Source organism: Puma concolor, chromosome B3 (assembly GCF_028749965.1).
Source record: "Puma concolor isolate L17-30 chromosome B3, mPumCon1.1.hap2, whole genome shotgun sequence".
In the NCBI taxonomy this organism is placed as follows: Eukaryota; Metazoa; Chordata; class Mammalia; order Carnivora; family Felidae; genus Puma; species Puma concolor.
This window is the reverse complement of record NC_141672.1, coordinates 99,220,656-99,244,079: the sequence shown is the minus strand read 5'-3', so window position 1 is coordinate 99,244,079 and position 23,424 is coordinate 99,220,656. Positions and strand designations below refer to the sequence as shown.

Sequence of the window (23,424 nt, the reverse complement as noted above, 5' to 3'; positions counted from 1 at the left end):
ATTGTTCTGTGAATAGACCTTCTTAGCCTCTATTTGTAAATTGATTCCAGCCTTCCTTATTGCTCATCCTGTGGTTCTTGGAATTCTCCTATAAGCTAGTTGTAAGATCTTACTGGTTCCCCCATTAATGATAAGTCAAATAACATGTTTGACAAGTTTTATTTATTTATTTATTTATTTATTTATTTATTTATTGTGCGTGAATGTCCCAATTTTTTTTTTTAATTTTATTTATTTTGGGATAAAGAGGTAGCGAGAGTCGGGGAGGGGCAGTGAGAGGGGGAGAGAGTGAATCTCAAGCAGGCTCCACACTGACAGCATAGAGCCAGACACAGGGCTCAAATTCACAAAACTGAGATCATGACCTGAGCTGAAACCAAGAGTCTGATGCTTAACTGACTGAGCCACCCAGGTGCCCCCACAATCCTCTGTTTTAAAAACTTCTTTGTGTATATAAGGCAGTGTGGTGACAGCATTCACAAGGGTGGCCATAGTTTTCACACTGACAGTTTGTGAGGACAGAACTATGGGCTCGCACTGACAGTATCAGTGGTGGTGTTTGCCTTCCTGCCTGTTCTCTCTGCTTCTATCCCTTAACAAATACTTATTAAACTTGTATCATAAACCAGACCTTGTGCTGAACGCCAAGGATAGAAAGCAGTAGAGGTACAGAAGTTGTTCTTAAAGGGATGATAGTTTAGTAGGAAATGTAACCAAACGGTCAATGAATGACTCCTATAATGTTACAGATGTAAGAAAAATAATTTGAAAATACAGATAATGGAGGTAGCAATCATTTCCATTGGGGAAGGAGTCAGGAAAGGTTTCCAAAGAGGTGACATCTTCGGTGTTTGTCAGTCTTTTAGCACTGCCATTTGTACATTCAACAGCAACTAGATCATTCATTATGGTGGAGGAGAGAAAAAGGACACTCCCATTTATTTTAGATAACCAAGGGAAACCATGGCAATCCCAGTATTACTTAAGAGGAAATGAAATAATAGTTCTCATAATACAGTTCCTTGGTATCGTTTAAAATACACTGGTTGCTACTGTTAATCTGTTCTCATCCTTAAACTTGTGCTGCCTGCGAGCCACATGTTGCCTCTAGGCAGTAGAGGGCCTGGAGAACTTGAGATCACATTGTACCCTTAAAGATTCACAATGCTCATCAACGTGTGAAAGGCTCTGAGACCCACTGTTGTAAGGAAATCTGTTTGACCTTTCATTAACATACCTGCCTTTTAAAATTATTTGGCTTTAGGACACCTATCACACAGGGCATCTATTAACACTCATGGGGACTGATATGTGCCATGGGATATGATTTAGGGAACCCTAGGAGAGAATCAGGTGACTAGACTTCATAGAATGCAAGATATTTCTAAGGGTCTAGAAGGCTTCATAGAAGAAGGGAAGTCTGAAGAGTTAGGCTCTGAAGGCATAGATTGTGCATTTGTTCTTTTTCTTTTTTAATGTTTATTTTTGAGAGAGAGGGAGTATGCACATGCAAGTTGGGGAGAAGCAAGAGAGGGAGAGAGAGAGAAAAACCCAAGCAGACTCTGGAATGTCAGCACAGAGCCCATGCAGGGCTCGAACTCACCAACCATGAGATCATGGACCTGAGTCAATATCAAGGATTGCACACTTGACTGACTGAGCCATTCAGGCTCCCCTACTGTGTCCTTTTTCTTGACCCCCTCATAATTGTATAGGAAGACATGTTTTTAGCATGAATACATTATCTTGTAGGCCTCTGGGACATGGGGAACTAACCATGAAACGAAAACATAAACAAGGAATGAGTTTGTTCCTGCCTAAGGGTCCCCTAGAGTTTTTGGTTATGATACTGAACTGACTTGACTTCCTCCTTTGTAGACATAGGGTATTATGAGTCATTCTTTTAAAGGCTCTAGCAGGATTGTAAGGAAACAGTACAAGATGTGTAAGGGCAGAAATGATGTTTTTGTCTTTTGAGTGCATGGTATAATAAGAGATGTTGCAATACAAACCCTGGACAGAAGGTAGCAATTTTAGGAGAAAAAACAAGTTGCTTCTATTCAGTGAGTACAGATAAATAACACATGCCACAGGCTCCTAACTCAAAGGGCAGAGGAAATGATTTTTATGGTTATGCAAATGCAAACTCAATGAAAATACTACTTTATAGAAGCCTTTCACAGAGTGTTCAGAACCTGGGTGACTGCTCCTGAGAACATGGGTCTGTTTATCTCACTGGCACAGATAATAAGGGAGCTGCAATTATTGCATACACCTTGGCATCTGGAGATTTCACATTCAGTTTGACTCTGTGAGAGCTCCTGGAAGAAGCAGGAAAAGTAGAGTTTGGGTTTTGCTGAGGCTTGGGTTTGAAGGATATAAAAATGAGGCTGATGTGTGGGAATGAATGTCTTAGTTATTAAACAAACTCCACTATCCACAGCTCAGTGCAGCTTAGTTGACCTCCATTATAGTAAGCATTTTTGGGGGGGGGGTGGGATTATATGCTAGAGAAGAATTTGTGTATATGGGGTTTTAAAGCCTGCTAGATGTTTCCCTTATGCATGTAAAAAGTGGATTTTTCTCCATTGGTTCTAAACAAAGAAAAAATGGGGACTCAGCTTCATGTTGTTCCTCTGTAACCAGTGGTATAAACAAAGAAACTCCAGCTTAATCTTTTCAGACGTTTACTTAGAATAATATGAATTTGCAGAAAATAATTGGCAAAAGTAAGTTGGGACAGGTTATTTTCTCCTCATTCAAGAAAGGGATTTTTAATTATAGAGAGCTGAGGACAGATGGCTATTCACAGTTGTGAAGGATAAGGATGTCAGCTGGATGTCATTCTCTCTACCCTTGGCCCTGTCCTGGCTGATATTTTCACCATGGACTTGGACAAAAGCAGAAAGCATGCTTTTAAAATGTACAGTTCAGCCAGGCTTGATGTTATTGCTTCAAATGACAGGAAGTGGTTTCAGAAAGGTCTTGGCAGCCTGGAATCGTGGTTCAACATTTACAGAATGGGCTGAAAAAAAATAAAAAAGGAAAAGACCTATATTTATAATAAAAAGTTTACTGCAAAGTATGGAATGGGGGTAATCTGGCTTTAATACCAGTAAAATTTCAGACGAGATTGGGTGTGTTCAGGGTGGTATGGCTGTAGACAATACCAGTAAAATTTTAAAAGCCATAAAGCTTTATTTTCTTTCAGGTGTAACATGATTTAATAAGTGATGGGGCAGCTATCAAAGATAATGATCATGCATTAATATAGATAGACCAATCAAGACAAAGGCTGTGATAGAGCAACAGCATTCTCTGCTTATTAGAACATATTTGAAATATTGGGGGTCATTATAAATTTATCCCTAGGCCTCATCATTTATAAGAAATATGAAAAAGTGGAGGGCATCCAAAGGTGGTAGACTGCCAGAATTTTGTAAGGTCCAGAAGGCATGTCACTTAATAAATGGCTGTTGATAAATCGGGGAGACATGACAGTTTCCTTCAGTGTATGAGAGGCTATCAAATGGAAAAGGAAGTAGAAATAAGGACAGAAGGACCAATGTAGAGCTAAAAGTACTAAACAGTTATTGGCTTGATACCTTTTTAATAATAAGTGTATCTTAAAAATTGAAGCTGCTACCTGTGAGTGAGGTCCCATCACTGGCCATTAAGTGGTGGCCATTTGACTATGAGCCAACAACATTGTAGATGACATCTATATGAGTAGGGAAGGAGATGTTGGATTCTGTTTCTATTCTGAGATTTTAGGATCTTTTCCACCTCTTTGACTCTCTGCTTTTTACTTTAAAATGTGTGAGAAAATGTAAATTCATCATTTTTCCTCTTTGCAGCGTACTCCATGCATAGATTATGTAACCTCAGAGAGTATCATTTTTTCCTTTGTTGAATGGGAGCAGAAACATGCACCCTGCCTGACTGTGGTATTGTAGGGATGAAATGAATTTTTCAATCTGGAAGAGATTTGTGAACTGTGGAGTTCTTTTTACTTAGAACAAGACATGCTTAATTAGCAGAATAACCCCTGAAACTTGAGCCTTGCTTTGTTTCCTAAGCACCAGCCCCTCTTGCCAGCATTTACTAGATATTTATTTCTATGCTCCTGCTACCATATCTAACTTCATTGTGGCAGTAGAAAAACAGCCCTCCTGCCTTATTTTTTTTTTTTCCCCAGTGGAACCATGCTTTCTCATCCTCTGGGCTGAGTCAACTGTTGCCAAGTTCCAGTGAGTCTCCCCTTCAAGTGTCAATCATATTCATCTTTCACTTCTACTCCTAAGGCTAGTAACTTATCCATAGCCATCATCATTTTATGCATTAAATAACTGTAAATGATCTCTGTGACTAAATCTTGAACTATTCCATGCATTTTGCACATGTCTGTAAGGTTTCCATTGCTAAAATGCCATATCTAGTATGCCATATATTTATGAAATCATCAATGGCTCCTCTTTTATACAATACACTGAAGGTGCAAAAGCATCTCTGTTCTTTCAACCCAAACATTTCCTGAATCCTCATTTTACATGGCTTTACTATCCAAACCTCCAGTTATATCTAGACCAGTCCCATAGCATAGTTCAGTCACTGACGGCCAGTCCTCTGGTCTTGTGCCTTTCCATGATGAAGTCCCTTTCCTCTGATTATGTTCAAGTCATGAATCTCCCTTCAGGAAAAACTACTGTCTTTCCAATCCAGCCCGTGGACTCCCATCTGTCCTTCAAGATCCTCCTCCAGCTTTTCCTGATCCCCTGAGCTCACACTGGTTGCTCCCTCTTCTCAATCCTTACCACTTTTTAATCTGGGCCCCTCAATTGGCATCTGTATCACCTGTTACATATCTTATACTGTTTTCTTTTTCTTTCCTCTTTCTTTCTTTTCTTTCTTTCTTTCTTTTATATTTTAATTTGCATCCAAGTTAGTTACCATATAGTGCAACAATGATTTCAGGAGTACATTCCTTAATGTCCCTTACCCATTTAGCCCATCCCCCTTCCCACAACCCCTCCAGCAACCCTCTGTTTGTTCTCCATATTTAAGAGTCTCTTCTGTTTTGTCCCCCTCCCTGTTTTTATATTATTTTTGCTTCCCTTCCCTTGTGTCATCTGTTCTGTGTCTTAAAGTCCTCATATGAGTGAAGTCATATATTTGTCTTTCTCTAATTTCACTTAGCATGGTACCCTCTAGTTCCACCCGCATAGTTACAAATGGCAAGATTTCATTCTTTTTGATTGCCGAGTAATACTCCATTGTATATATATATATATACCACATCTTCTTTATCCACTCATCCATCACTGGACATTTGGGCTCTTTACATACTTTAGCTATTGTTGATAGTGCTGCTGTAAACATTGCGGTGCATGTGTCCCTTCAAAACAGCACACCTGTATCCCGTGGCTAAATGCCTAGTAGTGCAATTGCTGTTTTCTTATAAGTTAACATGTATCATTATTTAATTTTTAATGTACTTGAAAAGAAACTCCTTGAAAAGAAAACCACAACAACAACAAAAAACAGCACTGCTTCCCAGAGGGGAGTCTCAGGGAACACTCAAGAATCTTATGGGGTTTGTGCCCTTAGAGAGAAAAGATGCTGAGCATAGAAAACCAAAAGGCCAGAGGGTAAAGCCATAAGGACTTGGACCATTGCTTGGAGCAGAGAGTCAGATTTAATACTTAGTTTCATTGAGAGAGAATGAAGGGCCTATTAAGGAAGGAGGAAAAAACAATTGTAGTAGAATATGTGAGATCTTGAGTAAAACAGTAGAAAGAGGCTCATCCAAAATAAACCAGTTTTCAGGTGATTTGATAGTCACATTTATAAGGAACTTTCTATATGGCAGGAGCTATTTTAATTGTTTTCCATGTGATAAATCATTTAATTTGCTGACAATAATTTCTTCAGCCCTATTATTTTTCCCATTGGAATGGACAGTGACTTACACACTGCATTTTTTTCTCTCTTACTTACTGTCCTGATACTCTGATCATTGCCAGTGATATAATTCCTCAGGTAGTTCCAAATATTTTATTTACATTTGTATTTACATCCATATTCTGATATTTGCAAAGGCTTCCACCTTAATACAGTAATGGGATTTAGTAATTTAAGGGTGGGTGGGGAGGAAAACTATTATTCCATCTGAATGGAGATTGAAAGAGCTATGTGTAAATATCATTTTCTTATATTAAAGAAAAACCAGATAGATTTTGTTCTGTTTATAATATTCTTCATAAAGCTACAAAACATAAAGCACTGAAGACCTGGTTGTTATTTCTGAGAAAAAAAAAATAGTACTGCTGAAATTAAATCAGGATAAATACTGTCTGTACCCTTAACAAGCCATTCCTTCTATAAGCCCAGTAAAAATTCTCAATTCCTCTAATTCATTAAATTTGCCATATAATTTGAAGATTTTTTATGATCTATTTTTACTGACTGATGGGAACATGCTAATGTTTCTTTACAAGTTTGCAGGAAGAATTTTCTTCCTGGTTTCATACACTATTTTGATAGCACTTACCCATCATCACATATTTTTGGAAAATACATGCAGACAATTCATTTTGCAAACTCAGATATGATCTGCCTTTAACAACTAAGATTTATTTCTTTTTTAAGGAATTATTTGATAGATATTTTAGAAGTTATTTTCTACCACAACTGGAGTCCTCGTGTATACATCAGATCAGAATATGCTACTCTTTCCCGTTTACCTCGGTGTAAGCGTCATTTTGGTTCCCATCCAGTGTTCCTTTTTTTTCCCTACAGTACTCAACCAGTCATGATCTGTTCCTCTACACTGGACTATTTGAAGTTCTCAGACTGATTCACCCCTTCTCGCATTCCATTCAAGCTTTTCTCTAGGCCTGCAAGGACCTTCCCCCTTGCTTTTGCCCCATTTCAGCCTCTCAATCCCAAAGCTTCCCTCTCTTTCCCCTAGTGAGTCACAGAGAATATATTACCCTGTCTGCAGTCCCCAGCACTTTGTCCACACCTCTTATTTGATCAATTGTAGAGCAAGATCTTTCCTTGGTTTAGCCTCCTCCTTGCTTACCATATTTCCTACATATAAGTAAGCTCTCAAGTAATGATTTTTGAATTGCAGTAGTCCAAACTAGGTAAGTGATTTTGTACTTCTCATGAGCAGCTGAATTTTAAATAATGCAAAAACTAAACTTATGATAAAAAAGATACAGAGAAGCAGCCACCAAAACTGCCTCATGAATAATGGATAGCAGGATAGTGTAGGACCTCAGTCAGGGTAACAGCCTCAGAGGCATAATATCATATGTCTTGCTATTTGTCTGAAATCCAAATTTTCAGAAATGGTGTTATCTCGGATTAAATATGTAATAAGTAAATTCCAAAGCTATATTTGAATAGATATTCACATTTAGTACAAATTCTCTCCTTTATATCCAAAAAAATTAACATTTCTAGAGGGCCCTAATTCACATGGTTATTATTTTTAGGGAAGTCTCTGTATTGTCCCTACATGATGTCAAAAATATGCAACATACATTGTAGAGTATCATGTTTGGGTACAAAGAACAAGTTGTTCCAGGGAAATCTGGAAGGTTGGACAAAAATAAAACCAGCCAGCTTATTTTCTGGGTTTTTTGATTTTCAAATTTATCAGAAAATAACCTGAGGTTTGTTCAAGACAGGAATTTCCTTAAGTTCTTGGGATTCATGCTCAGGTCAAGAGTACCTATTGTTGAGAAAAAGGTCTGTTTTTTTTTTTTTTTTTTTGAAAGAAATCCACATTTCAGGGAATTTCATAGCAGTCCTAAGTCTTTCTGACATAAGGGATTTTTGGAACTTATGCCACATTCTCTCCTTTTGACTCATAACTGAAACCTGTGACTGGTATGACAAAATAGTCCAGTTAAAATTTTAGTATTTAAAATTTATTATTTATTTTTTTGAGAGAGAGAGACAGAGCACAAGTGAGGGAGGCACAGAATCAGAGGCAGGCTCTGAGCTGTCAGCACAGAGCCTGACATGGGGCTCAAACGCACAAACTGCAAGATCATGACCTGAGACGAAGTCAGACTCTTAACCAGTTGAGCCATCCAGGCACCCCAAAGTTTTACTATTTAAGAGAGTTAATATTTTTAGAGGTTGAAAGATTTTAAATCATCTTTAGAAAATAATATAAATAATTGAAATCTGGTATTTAATCTAGAAGTAAGTAATTTCTCTAAAGAAATATTATTCATTTTGGCCTGTGGCATTTTACCAATACTCTGTTAACAGTTAGGGAAATAATGTGACACAGAAGCAAGGACAATGACATTAGAGGGGAGTCCTTTCTCAGCTCCGCCAATTACTGGCAGCTTCCTGGCCTTTGATGGTAACTTAAACCTGCTCAGCCTCCATTGTTTCATCTATAAGGTGTGAATGATAACTCTTGACATATCTAACAGCCAGATGTTTTTAAAGATCAGGCGAGAAGATGTACATAAATGGAAGATATTTGAAAGAATGTAAACCACTATTTCAGTCTGTAGTCTACAAACTCCATAGCATTTTCCTTCTTCATTTTTTATTTCCAGCTTATGTGCATAAACTGAGTTAAAGAAGAACCGGGATCATGTCTTTGGCAGCCTTTGTGAGTTAGCCTGGGTAGCATCTGGTGCTTCTGCAGAAGAACATCTTTCTCATGAGGTCTCTGCTAGTATTACAGGGGTCCCTCTGCTGGGCTTCAAGCCGACCTTGAATCGCTAGCTATTAGAGCTGCAATTCTTTTAAGTAGTATTCCTCTTTTTCCTGAATTCCTTTGTAGTCAACAATAGGATTAGTGTTTGGTAGGAAAATCAGTTGGGTAAAATCTCAGAATCAGACAAGATAACGGGAGTCCCAGCTTTGGCAAACTGACTACAGGGCCATAGAAATGAATGCCCAGGTACATGTGTTGGCAGATAGGCAGACTACAGACCAAAAAAGTCTCATAATAGGCCCAGTAGGTGTAGCATAGAGGCCTGACCTCAGGCTCTGAGGTTCAGGAGGATCAGGGTCAGACCTGAGTCCTAGAGAAACAAGATAATGACATGGACCCATTTACTACTGGATCTTGGACACCAGCTGGTGGAAGTGTCTGAGACTGAATTAAAAGATCATCCCAGATGACATGACAGGAAGCTGGGGTAGTTGAACTGTCAAGATGTAGAACAAGGGAACTTGGCTGGAGATCAGGAATGTCCCAGACTTTGGGCATAACTAAGCCTGCAGGTAGAAATATTGATGTTAGGGATAAGAGCCAGGTCTGAATGCTATTCTCTTTTCATAGCACATATTTCCCCTTCTCTCTCAAAGTCCTACAGTGACTTAATAAAATCCATGAAGGGCTGTATTCAGTTTCTAAAACTCTTACTTTTTTCCCCGTGTTCATGGTTCACTTCAAAGTTCTTATTATTTTCTACTAGCATTTCCTAATTTGTAGGAACTAATGGCTATTAGTTCTGCTCTAACTCCAAAGGTCAGTCATTTCTTATTCATGTTTTGAAAATATTTATTTTTTTTTAATTTTTTTTTTCAACGTTTATTTATTTTTGGGACAGAGAGAGACAGAGCATGAACGGGGGAGGGGCAGAGAGAGAGGGAGACACAGAATCGGAAACAGGCTCCAGGCTCTGAGCCATCAGCCCAGAGCCTGACGCGGGGCTCGAACTCACCGACTGCGAGATCGTGACCTGGCTGAAGTCGGACGCTTAACCGACTGCGCCACCCAGGCGCCCCAATTTATTTAAAATGTTTTTTGTTTATTTTTGAGAGAGACAGAGGATCAATCTGACAACATTGAGCCCAATGTGGGACTTGAGCTGAGGAACCGCGAGATCATGACCTGAGCCCAGGTTGGACGCTCAACTGATTAAGCCACCCAGGTGCTCTGAAAATAATTTTTTAAAAACAGCTGTTTTTGCTATTTTCTCTGTTTTTTTCATGTTTTCCATTTTTTCCCCTCAAAATGACTGTGCAAAATTTCCATACTTCCAGGTAACTCTCTAGCTGCAGCTTTAGAAACTCCATTGCTGTATTCTCACTGCCTAAATTCATACTCTCCAGTTCCCACCAGGTGTCACAAAATTCTCACCTCACAACTTTTATTGTGCAGTTTTTGACATTGAAGCAGGAAAAGATGGCATCTTATTAAATGCTGAAACTGCAAAATAAAAGCTGTGAGTTAACAGTTTTGTTAAGGTGCCCAATTGTTGCACAAGTCTCTTTTAATGAATTCCATAGTAATGTCTGTTTCTATCCTGTGAGACCATTCTGTGCTCTGAAAAGGGTTCATTGTAGCTAGCAATTTTTGCTACACTGGTCACACATGCTTTCCCCCGGTGAAGCATGGCGACAATGGACAGGGTTTAAATTTAGACAATAAATTTTCACTCTTCGATAAGCTTTCACATATAAATATAAAATGCATGTATATAAATATGAAATATATGTACATAAACAGAAAAGGAATTATGTGGAAACAAAGAGCTTCTAAGTTACATTTTGAGGTCTGTCCATATTTAGCCCATACCACAGTACCTTTTGGTCAACCTTTGGCTATGAAAAATTGATGCACACAACACACTGCCTTTGGGTTTTCTGCAGAAAATTAAATTATTGCACTTACTAAGAGAGAGGAGAAGATTGATCTTTTAAAAGCCATTTCAACAAGCATAGAAAACATAAAAAGAAATTCTGTTAACCCCAAACCTCCTGAAGCGTCTATTTAATTGAACTTTGGTGGGGGGTATATGTCTTTCTTTGCAAACACATGTTACAGCAAAAGTTTCACACACATTTTCTAGAGACAAAGGAAGCAAGTGTAAGGACAGAGTAAGGTGGATCCTGTGGAGACAGTATGCACTCAATCTGACACAATCCGTATGGGAATATGCCCATACAACTATCTTCTGTATCTATGGATGGCACAGCACTATAGATAGGCATGTGGGAAAACTTTCTCTGAGGGTAAACAGAGGACTCTGGATGCGTGATTCAGGAGTCCTGTAACCTTACCTTGATAGTAGCCAGCACCACCTCCATCACAGCACACTGTCTTGGTGTCAGACCCTTGGCATCCTCCCGAATCATGTGCTCCTAGAAAACAGGGTAATGATTACTTATAAATTAACCAGTTCATTCATTTAACAACTATTTTCAAACAAAATCTGCATAATGACCACAGGGACACATTTTAGATGATTATTTTGTCATATATCTAATCAATAGCTACTCTTCAAAAAAAAAAAAAAAAGAAATACTGAACTTTGATCCATATGGGGCTTTACTTTTCACTTACAAGTTGATGTTAGGAAAAAAAAGAGAGACCTGGAAAAATGTGTCAAAGTTTTTTCAATGTCTGTCACACTGAGGAAGATTAGTCATGACCGGGAGTTAGAAGGTAATTTTGGCTTCTTTCAATCACTACTGTTAAAGTCTACTTTAAATATAATGCCCCCAATTTAGTCTCTTTCTTGCATTCCTTTACTGCTTTGTCATTAGTAATGAAAGCCCCCAAGAGTTAACTGCATTTGGCTCTGCAGATTTTCAATATTTTAAAATATTTTTCAATATTTTAGAGCTGATTTCCATACTTACAATGGATATTCCTCATTGTTCGCTATGGACTGTCTCAACCCATCATTCAAAGTTTTTAGGGAAATCATGGTATAAAGTTGAAGACAATAATACAAGAAATAGAAATCTAAGAGAAAAATGTTAAAAATTCCTCACTCTCCAAATTGATAATATCCCCAGAGCAGCCACTATTCTAGCCAACAACATATCATATGCCAGTGCTGTCCTAGTGATTGTGATATGCTGTGCAGTAAAAGAAAGAGTTTTGTCCTCCTGGAGCTTAAATTCTAACTTACCTAGGTGCCTCTATGCTAATTAAAGGAAAGGCCATGGGTGGACACAGCTCTGAGAATGAATGACTTAATGATCAGTCAGTGCCTTTTGTCAGTAATAACAGGTGCCTCTTTTTCTACAGGGCACAGCTCTACATCAACACATATGGCTTGGCAAGTGGAACATGGGCTCTATTAGAGCAGTTTATTTGCTCCCTCAGACAGGCACTTGTGTGCAATGCACAAATTGTGCAATCATGCCCAGTGACTCATCCTATTGTAGCCCTTTTCTTATTCTGTTATTTGGTAGATACCATGACTTCCCGAAGATAATCTTGATCTACATCTTGTCTGCAGTCTTTCAGGGCCTATCTTGGCAATTATAACCTGTTAGGCATTCAGTATATTTTTGGTAGCTGAACTGTACTTCTTTCAGCATATCTTGTAGGGTTCAATACGCTTGAATGAAAGCATATTCTTTTGGGTAGTTTTGAAAAAATGATATAATGCTTCATGGACCCATCACATACAATTCTGCATCTTACTACATCTTTCTCTGATAGAGTTTTAAACTCAAACATATAAGTCTATTTAATATTTTAAAAATATGAGTATTAACTACCCATTGAGACTCAAACAGTAATGGGAAATGTTTACTAAATTATAGGGGGGAAATGCTTTAGAGTAAGTAAATATAAGTATTTCATATTAAATCTCTGGCTTCAACTCCTTCTATATTATAGAAAAAAATATTTTTTGTAAGAAATAATTTTCTGGGATTTAAAAATAGTTCTTTCAAGTAAGGGAATCTCTGAAAGGGGCTGGCAATGAGTTATTGCCCAATGAGTTACTGCTTGCTTGCAGTAAGTAAACTTACAGTCTTTGATGTATTAATTGGTTTTAACATTGCATCACCTCTCCATGAAAATTTATGTTTTAAAAAAATTATGCCAGCCTGGGTGGCTCAGTCAGGTAAGGGTCCAACTTCGTCTCAGGTCATGATCTCAAGGTTTGTGAGTTCAAGCCCTGCATTGAGTTCTGTGCTGACAGTGCGGAGCCTGCTTTGGGTCCTCTGCCTCTCTCTGCTTCTCTTTAATGTTTAAAATAAACATTAAAAAACATGCCAAATAAATCTGATCCTATTAAACAGTAATAATTTGGGCATACATAGTAAACATACATTATGAAGCTCCAGACCAGGAAGTAATATAGAATATGTCAAATGGCTGAATAGTTCTTTAATGGATTATTATTAAATCATAATCAAATGCAGAAAAACAATTTCCCTCCTTGTTTTATTTTTCTTGACCTTGTATTCTTTAAAATAAGTTGGTTACTTGTGTTTTTTGATTTAAATGTTTTAATGTTTGTTTATTTTTTTGAGAGAGAGAGAGACAGAAGGCAAGCAATGGAGGGGTGGAGAGAGAGAGACACAGAATCTGAAGCAGGCTCTGAGTTGTCAGCACAGAGCCCGATGGGGGCTCAAACTCACGAACTGAGAGATCATGACCTGAGCCAAAGTTGGATGCTTAACTCACTGAGCCACCCAGGCACCCAAGTTATTTGTTCATATTTCCATACAGGAATTCTGAATCTATCCAAATATGCTTTCAAACTAATATATGAAAAATGTAAAGGCCCATGGTTTAAAATGAAAAAAAAAATGGAAGTGACATTTTAGTATAAGGGAAAATGACTTTGTAAAATTTGAAGTTCTTTATTCTGACAAAAAATTGAATTTTGCATAATATTTTAAAGTTCTTTTTCTGTAATTCAAATAATAATGACCAAATAGATTAATAATTAAAAATTAAAAAAATCAAGGAACAATAATAGAAAAATATAATTTAGAACTACGTTATTTTTCTATCACCTATGTATACAAGATTCTATTTTTAGTCCTTTGGATTATTTCAGTGCTGATGATATAGTCCTTTTAGGACACCTTATTAAAATTTTGTTTTTAGTTTAGTATATTCTTGAAGAAGTTTGCAAGTTGCAAAGGGACCTAAAGTCCTAAAGTGTTATGTTTTTTGTGAACTCCGATTTCCCCCCACTAACAGCTCCCCTCTAGGGAGCTGTCTCTAGTCCACTAAAAGTTCATAAGATTTGAACAGTGTGGATTAAACCCCCAGCTCAAGGGTTGGTCTGTGAGTTAAGCCAAATGGCCTATATCACAATGGTTGGCTTCATATCAGAGCCCATGATGTGCTGGTGGTATTTGCTGGAATTTCCCACATCAAATTGGGTGTTCTCCTCTACACAGTTCAAGTTTGAATGATGCTATACGGCAGAGACAACCATCTTACCAATAGAAAGGTAGGTTTGTTACGGCCATATATCAAACAAGGAAAGAACATAGTTGAGAGATACTAACTGGGTTCTGTAACATCTTTGAGATCCTAATCAAGCAGCGATGGAAAGCAGAGTTAGCTAGGACTATAAAATTTCATATAGCAATAAATTCCTCCCTTGTTTATGTTAGTCTGGCTTTCTAGCACTTGGAACTGAAAACAGTTCTGGCTGATATAACTTCTAACTCAGGAAACAGTAGCCATGGGAGATAGAGTATGTTTCCTGGTATCACACAGATGCTAGAAGCAGGGCCAGGGCCATTTCTTTTGTAATGAGATACTATGCTGTTTCACCTTCATGGCTTTATATAAGAAGTTTCAACCCTGTATAAACCTATTTTTCAAAGAAGGGAATAGAAATCCCACGAAGAAAATAAGGGGGATAAAGCAAGGGAGCAAGATGTGCGTGGCAGTAACTTCTACCTTTTACCTTTCCTCCAAACCATCAACGTAACTGAATACCTGTGGGAAGCAATTGTAGGTGACAATGCAGTATTTTAAGTGGATTATTAGCTTTTAATGTTACTTTCTGAGCAAGTATATACTTTAGGGTACTGAAATTATAGGACACCTACCTCATCTCAGTAAGTAATTATGCAGTCAAATAGATTATCCTTCTCCTGTGTTATATACACAAAACAATTCCAGCAATACCTAACTGAGCTGCCACCTTCTGTGAGTGGGAGGTGGCATAGTTTTTGCAATTACCATGCAAAGATAAGGTATGCATTATCTAATTTATCCTCACAGTAATCCAAGTGTTAACTTTTTTTTTTTTTTTTTTTTTTTTTTTTTTTGCACTTTACAAATGCCAAATGTGACGAGTAAAAAGGTTAGATACTTTGGCCAATTTGGAAACAATTGAAGTAGAATTTGAACCAAGGAGTTTCGTATCTGGAACCCATCCCCATGATACACACCATATACTAAGAGACAAAAAAGGAATTAAAACATCATGTATTTCTACGATAGGCACAATGTTGGCCTATATGTCATCTATTGATGAATGACTGGATAAAGAAAGTATGGTATGTACATACAATGGAATCTTATTTGGCTCCTAAAAAGAAGGAAATCTACCCATATACAACAAAATGGAAGAACTTGAAGGACATTATTCTAAGTAAAAAAGTCAGTCACAGAAGCACAATATGTATTTTAACCAGTGAAGTTCCTATCCTTGAAGGTAGAACCTGAGGTTCCCTGCACAGTCCTGTGAATTTCAGCAATAATAAAGGGTAGGGCTATTTAGTCAGCAAATCCTCATTTATAACATGCTTGAATATATTGACAAGTTCAATAGCTGCTTTGATGAGTTTCATTTTCCCACACTAGCTTTGTTGCCTTTAAGATTTGTGTAGACTTTAATGGATTTCTATGAAACACTCAACTTTGCCTTTATTCATACAAAGCCTGATTAGTATAAGAAAGAAAATATGTTATCTAATTTACCCCAAAAGAAGTAATGCTGAAAACTAGAACACAAAATAAAAAATTCCTAGTTGCCCTTCTAATTTGAAATATTAGACATATGAAGGAAAAAAGAAAACCGTACAATTCAGTCCCTAAATTTTGACCTGAATTTTGTTTTTGTTTCGAGAGAGGGAAAGAGCACGAGCAGGGGAGAGTGGCAGAGGGAGAGAGAATTTTAAGCAGGCTCCACCCTTAGCACCAAGCCCAAGACAGGGCTTGATCCCATAACCCTGGGATCATAACCTGAGCCAAAAATGAAGAGTGGTTCACTTACCCGATTGAGCCCTTCAAGTGCCCCAGCCTGATTCATCCTTAAAGCAGATTGTGAGAGTACATTCATACATCTTAGTCCTGCCATGCTAGATATCATTACTAGTAGGAGGACAGTTTCTTGCTGAATTGTAGTTAGCTCATTACTTTTCACAGACAACCAATAATCCCTTTATTCTTTCCTTAAAAATTTTTAAAACATGTTTATTTTTAAGAGAGACAGAGAGAGACAGAGTGATAGTTGGGGAAGGGCAGAGAGGGAGACACAGAATATGAAGCAGGCTCCAGGCTCTGAGCTGTCAGCACGGAGCCCGGCGTGGGGCTTGCACTCACAAGCTGTGAGATCATGACCTGAGCCGAAGTCAGACACTTAACAAACTGAGCTACCTAAGTACTTGATTTTTTCTTTTTTGATACACGATAAATGTTTCCATTTATTCAGCATCTCAACGTGCACAGCACCTACATCACAATATTGGTCGGCACCTGTATAAAACTACAGATTCTGTGAACAGAGGTAAATATAGAAATCTTAAATCTCATCACAGCAATAGAAACACTTTGCAATTTTTCAAAGGTCCAATTACATCACTATATGCTTCACACGTGACTCACTGAATATAGGCAAGTGGTCAAGGATGACCACACTCTGCACTTAGGACATCTCAATTCGTGACACTTTGGGCTCTGAGATGAGATTTCATGCCATAATTTAAAGCATTTAAGACTTACAATGTGAGTACTTTAAATACAGAATAGCCACACATTCCAGCCCCTGCCCCCTCCAATCAACACAGAGATCTATTACCTTCAGTTTGGATAATTGTCCAAGATCTTTCGCTGCAATGAAAATCATCTGAGGTCCCTAGAGACACACACAGAAAAGGAGAGAGAATATTCGGTCAGTCTTAAATCTTCAGTACCCAGTAGAAAGGTGGTCAATAGACAATTTGCTTTATTTCCCTTATTACATTTGTGACATTTATACCATACATACTTAATTGGTCTATTTTACAGATTGGGCCAAAGAGATCTCGTACTGCTGGCAATATAATTGTCCTCATAGGCATCCCACTCCTGAAGGCTGAGTTACTGCATGGGTTACTACTAATGTAGCCATTTTTATGTAACATATGGATTAAATCAATGATCTTTAACATTTGTTTGTTTATATTAGAGGTAGCTCTCTCACTCTATGTGGCACCAAATTAGATCTATGCAAACTTTCAAGATACAGAGCCGAGGAAGACGAAGCTGCCTCTCTTCCAATGCTGTGCAGCCTATCAGAGACCTGCCCTCCTAGCTCCTCCCTAAGCCAGAGGATCTTCCTAGGACAAGAGTTTGAAAAGTGGGAAGAGTTTGAAAAACACAGGAATAAACCATCCACAGCACTACCAGATTGAAAAACTAGAGACTTGGCTGTTGGCATAAATGACAGGAAAGAACTAAATTTGGTACTAAGTTCATTAGTGCCCTAGAATATTGCCTCAGGAGAGAACAATCAACTATTCTGAAGTACTGTTCTTCATTTTTTAGTGGATCCTGTGAATTTATTTGGAAATTAAGGACTACAAAGTTTATGAGAACAGCAACTGTGTCTAATATTTTTTATCCCCACCACAGGGCAAAGAACATACCAGAAGCTCAAAGAACACATAGTGAATGAATGAATGAATGATCGATATTGCTTCATACTTTGAGATCTCAATGCTAGAGAAAATTGATGTGATAGTAAGCTTTGCTAGGGAAGACTTTTAGAAAAATGAAATGTCATATGTAGAGTTTCTGCTATAACATGATGTATGTAGTTTTGAAAAACCTCATTCTACAAAACTGAGCACTAGAAATAGTAGGGCTCATGGGGAAAAAAGCAAATGGGCAGCACAGTGAAACTCATGCAATTTTATCACCAACTATCAAAACCATTAAGTGCTACTTTGAGAGGTAGCTTGTATAGTTCACAGGGAGCTCAGTGAGGCTGGTGGCTGCTATAAAGGGCATTAAAAATGCAAAATAATAAATAACCCAAACAAAAATCAACAAAACAATAGAATACAAGTGTGGGATGGGGAAGTACCCATGCAAGTGGAGCTCTTAGCACAGGGGGAGGGTAGGCTGCCATTTGTGAGAGCCATGCAAGCTTCATCTTTTTGGATAGAAGAACTATGTACAAGTGTATCTGCCACCCCTATGCAGTAGCTCAGTTGAATGCTCTTTCCTTCTGCTGAATTTATAGGTCTTCTATTACATTCCAGAATCTCCCACCTAGGAAAATTTATATATAAACCAGCTTAACTTCCAGATTATACTGACATCATTCCGCTATTTACCAATCACACCATAGCTAACTGGTGTTATAGAAATGTATTATGTGTTTTAGCAGAATAAAAAGTGTGTGTTTATAGCCTATGTATATGGAGAGCCAATACCTAAAGTATTTTATCACTTGCTGGCAGAAAATCAATAAAAACATGAATCTTTGCTTCTTGGAACATTTTATAAGAAAACATTTTCCATATAATTTCATTGGATAAATATGGACTGGGTGTGCATTGCTAATGGTGAAAACAGTTTAGTTTAGTTTGTAATTACTCCTCATTTGCATCAACTTGCCTTCCCCTGTCACAGAAAGAAAATTGTTTGCTCCATAACAGGTACATGTTATGGTTATTTCTTCTTTTGCTTGACTCAGGGTATGTGAACTGAGATATCTGGTACTGTGTATCCACTTGACCATTGTCTAACTTTGCTGCCAAATGATCTTTCTTATTCCTTTTTATTTCACTGTGTATGATACAATCACATTCTTCTAATCCACTAGAAGGTGTCTCCTCTGTTAATCTCCATGTTCGAATAGATGAAAGTAAAATGGAAAATAGAAAAAAATTCTCTATAGCAGGGTTAGATTTATCTTATTAAACTATAAAGTTTTAAGGAAAAAACAAACTGGGGATATTCTATCCTTAATTTATTTTCCTGGGTTCTCACAGTGAAATTAAATTTAAAAATTATGTGTATAGCAGATAATTCTATGAGTTGAACTTTCATACTTTCTTTTCCTTCAAAACATGAGGTTCTGACTGTCAAGTATGAAGTTTGACTGCTATTGACATTATTTAAAACTGATTTGTATGTTAAAATACATTTGAATGATCATTGTCTAGATAGTCTTTACCAAAGATGTTTTCCCAAAATAGATTTAATTATCATTTCAGCTGGATGAAAACCATTCACTTAAACAAAGTACAATTAGATGGGTTACTGAAAGTATAATCAAGAGAGGGGGGGATGATGGAACAGGAGGATCCTGAGCTCACTTCATCCCATAGTCACACCAAGGAAACAGGTATATCTACACAATTAACTCTGTAAACAACTGAAGGCTGGCAGAACAGACCTTCCACAGCTAGTTGTAAAGAGAAGTCCATATCAAAAAGGGTAGGAGAAGCAGAGATGCGAGCAGTAGGGATATCATAAGCACAGAGAAGTGAGGGGATCAGACCCTACAGTGGGTACCCCTGGCCCTGGGGACCCACTCTGGGAGAGCCGGATGACTATATAAAACCAAGTCCCTGCCCCTATAAAGGCAGAAAACTAAATAACTTGGCCAGAACCACAGAAGCAATAGTTTGAAAAATGCCTGGGTTATATGTGAAATTGATCGGCTAATTTTAAGATGTATGCCAGAGGGTCTGCAATCTGCAGGAGTTTTCTCTGGGAACAAACTACTGGCAGGTCCAATTTTTCTTGTCCTCCTCAGCCTAAATACCTGGACACTTGTGGGCTATTGTGGGCAAAGTAGTCTCCATCTACTTTGCCATCAATACATGCCCTGATCAAGTGCCCCTCTAGAGTGACTCTTGCCATCAAAATGACAGATAACTCCACATCCCAGCATGTCCACAGTTTCTGTCACTGGGCCTCTAAATGACTGCACAGGGAGCAAGCACTGCCCTTCGGTGTACAAACAACTGTCAGTGTCCAACTGTAGATAGCTAGAATGAGTACTGGCCCCACCTACCAATGAGCCTACAGGAGTCACAGCTTAGCCACAACAGATGGGTACACACAGGGAACAACCTTGGAGCACCTGGTTCTGGTGACCAGAAGAGACTAAGCTGAAAGGACACAACAGGCAGGAGCTCTTCTACACAAGGTCATTACTATGAAGACCATGAAATGCAGATGACTTCATAATACATAAAAACAAACACAGAATCATACAAAATGAGGCAACAGAAAAATATGACAAGACAAAATCATAGGAAAAGAGCTAAACGAATGGAGATAAGCAATATGCCTAATAAAGTGTTCAAAGTAATGGTCATAAAGATTGTTACCAGATTTGAGAAAAGAGTGAACTCAGTGAGGACTTCAACAAGGAGATAGAAAATATAAAAAATAACCAGTCAGAGCTGAAGAATACATTAACTGAAATGAAAAATAAACTAGAAGAATGGATTAGCAATATGAAAGGGTCAAAGAAAGCAACCTAGCTGCACAGCAAAAAGTAAAAATTGAGAATAGGTCAAGGACCTCTATAATATCACCAAGAGTAACATTTGAATTTTAGAAATCCAAGAAAGAGAAGAGAGAGAGAAGGAGGCTCAAAACTTTCCTAATCTGAAAACAGACATCCAGCTTGAGAAAGCACAGAGTGCTTTCACCTAACAAGATGACCAAGAAGTTCACACCAAGACACATAATAATTAAATGGCAAAATGTAATGATATAGAGAGAATCTTAAAGGCACCAGAAGAAAACAGCTACATATAAGGGAAACACTGTAAGTCTGTCAGCTGATTTTTCAGCAGAAACTGCAAGCCAACATGCTGAAAGGAACACACCTACAATGAAAAATATTATGCCTGATAAGGTTATCAGTTAAAACTGAAGGAGAGAAGTTCCCAGCAAATAAAAGTTAAAGGAGTTTATTACCACAAAACCAGCCTTATAATAAATATTGAAGGGAATTATTTAAGTGGAAAGAAAAGACATATAACTAGAAGAAAATTATGAAAGGAAAAATTTCACAGGTAAAAGCAAACATATAGTAAAGGTAAGAGACTAATTACCTATAAAACCAGTATGGAAGTTAAAACACAAAAATATAAAATCAATTATATGTACAGAAATTGGTCAAGGAATACACAAAATAAAAATACTTAAAATATGACAAACAAAAAATGTGAATGTGGGAGTAAAAATTTAGTGCTTTTAGAAAGTGTTCAAACTTATTGGAGAGTATTATGCTAAGTGAAATAAGTCAGGCAGAGAAAGGTACCATATGTTTTCACTCATATGTGGATCCTGAGAAACTAACAGAAGAACATAGGGGAAGGGGAGGGGGGAAAAAAGTTAGGGAGGGAAGGAAGTAAACCGTAAGAGACTCTTAAATACTGAGAACAAACTGAGCGTTGATGGGGGGGGTAGGGGAGAGGGGAAAGTGGGTGATGGGCATTGAGGAGGGCACCTGTTGGGATGAGCACTGAGTGTTGTATGGAAACCAATTTGACAATAAATTTCATATAAAAAAAAGAAAGAAATAAGTTGTTCATAAATGTCCAGGTCCTTTGCTGTATATATAGGATATGATATATTAACCCAATGGTAACCACAAATCAAAAGCCCATAACGGATGTACAAAAAATGCAAAGAAATTTAAGCCTAACACTAAAGAAAGCCACTGAACCACAAGAGAGCAAAAGAAAAAAGGAACCGAGAAGAAATACAGAAACCAGAAAGCAACAAAATGGCAGTTAGTACATACCTATCAATAATTACTTTAAACGTAAATGGACTAAATGCTCCAATCAAATGATACAGAATGACTCAAATAGATTAAAAAAGACCCATCTATATGCTGCCTGCACGATATGCTTCATACCTAAAGACACATAGAGACTGAAAGGGGAGGGATAAAAAAAAAACACTCTATGCAAATAGAAATAAAAAGAAAGCTAGAGTAGCAATACTTACGTAAGATGGAATGGACTTTTAAACAAAGACTGCAGAAGATTGAAAGAAGGGCATTACATAATGACAGAGGGATCAACCCAACAAGAGGATGTAAAACTTGTAAATATCCATGCCTCCAGCATAGGAGCGTGTAAATACATAAAGCAAACATTAACATAAAGAAATAAATTAACAATAATACGACAATTTTAGGGGACTTTAACACCCCACTTACATCAACAGAAAAATCATCCAGACAGAAAATCAAAAGGAAACAGTTTTGAAGGACCCATTAGACTAGATGGATTTAACAGAGATGTACAAAACATTCCATCTCAAAACAGCAGAATACCCACTTTTTTTTTCAAGTGCACATGGAATATTTTCCAGGACAAATAGATCACGTGTTAGGCCACAAAGCAAGTCTCAATAAATTTAAGATTGATATCATTATTAAGCATCTTTGCAAGTCACATTAGTATGAAACTAGAAATTATTTACAATTCAAACAAATGAAAGAAAAAAAAAAAAACCCATGAAGGCTAAACAACATATTACTTAACAATGTATCAATGTATCAAAAAAAATCAAAGAAGAAATTTAAAAAATCCATGGAAACAAATGAAAAAGGAAATATATCACTCCAAAATCTTTGGGACTCAACAAAAGCAGTTCTAAATTTATAGCAATACAAACCTACAACAAGAAGCAAGGATAATATCAAATAAATGATCGAACATCACACCTGAAGAAACTAGAAAAAGAACAAAGCCCACAGTAGGATTGAAATAAGTATCAGAATAGAAATAAAAGAAATAGAGACTAACAAATAAGCCTTCAATATTTTAAAATGTTTATTTATTTTTGAGAGAGAGAGAAAGAGAGAGAGAGAGAGAGGTACAAGTGGGGAGGGGCAGAGAGGGGAGACACAGAATCTGAAGCAGGCTTCCAGCTCTGACATGTCAGCACAGAGCCCAACGTGGGGCTCAAACTCACAAACCAGGAGATCATGACCACAGCTGAAGTTAGACACTCAACCAACTGAACCACCCAGATGTCCCACAAAATTGGTAAACCTTTAGCCAGATTCAAAAAGAAAAAAAAAAAGAAAGTACTCAAAATCAGAAATGAAGATGGGGAAATAACAGACAATACAGAAATACGAAGGATTATAAGAATACTGAGAAAAACTAGAAACGGATAAATCCCTAGACACATCCAATCTTCCAAAATTGAATCAGGAAGAAATAGAAAAATTGAACAGATATGTACTAGTAATGAAATTGAAGTGGTAATAAAGAAACTCACATCGAGAAAAAGTCCAGGACCAGATGTCTTCACAGATGAATTCAACAGACATTTAAAGAAGAGTTAATACCTATTCTTCTCAAAGTACTCCAAAAAATAAGAGTAAAGAAAAATTCCAAATTCATTCTATGAGGCCCGCATTACACTGATTCCAAAACCAGATAAAGGCACTACAAAAA

General features: G+C 37.4%; 1 protein-coding gene across 5 annotated transcripts in view; it reads right to left on the bottom strand.

Moving 5' to 3' along the window:
- The window catches only part of UNC13C (unc-13 homolog C), a 627,591-nt gene that overhangs the window by 67,151 nt on the left and 537,016 nt on the right, over positions 1-23,424 (bottom strand). For all 5 annotated transcript variants that reach the window (XM_086710729.1, XM_086710726.1, XM_086710727.1 and 2 more), the window contains 2 exons: positions 16,788-16,844; positions 11,050-11,130 (listed from right to left, as the gene is read on the bottom strand). In XM_086710729.1, coding sequence (XP_086566855.1) covers positions 11,050-11,130; positions 16,788-16,844 — 138 coding nt within the window. The remainder of the gene's footprint in view (positions 1-11,049; positions 11,131-16,787; positions 16,845-23,424) is intronic.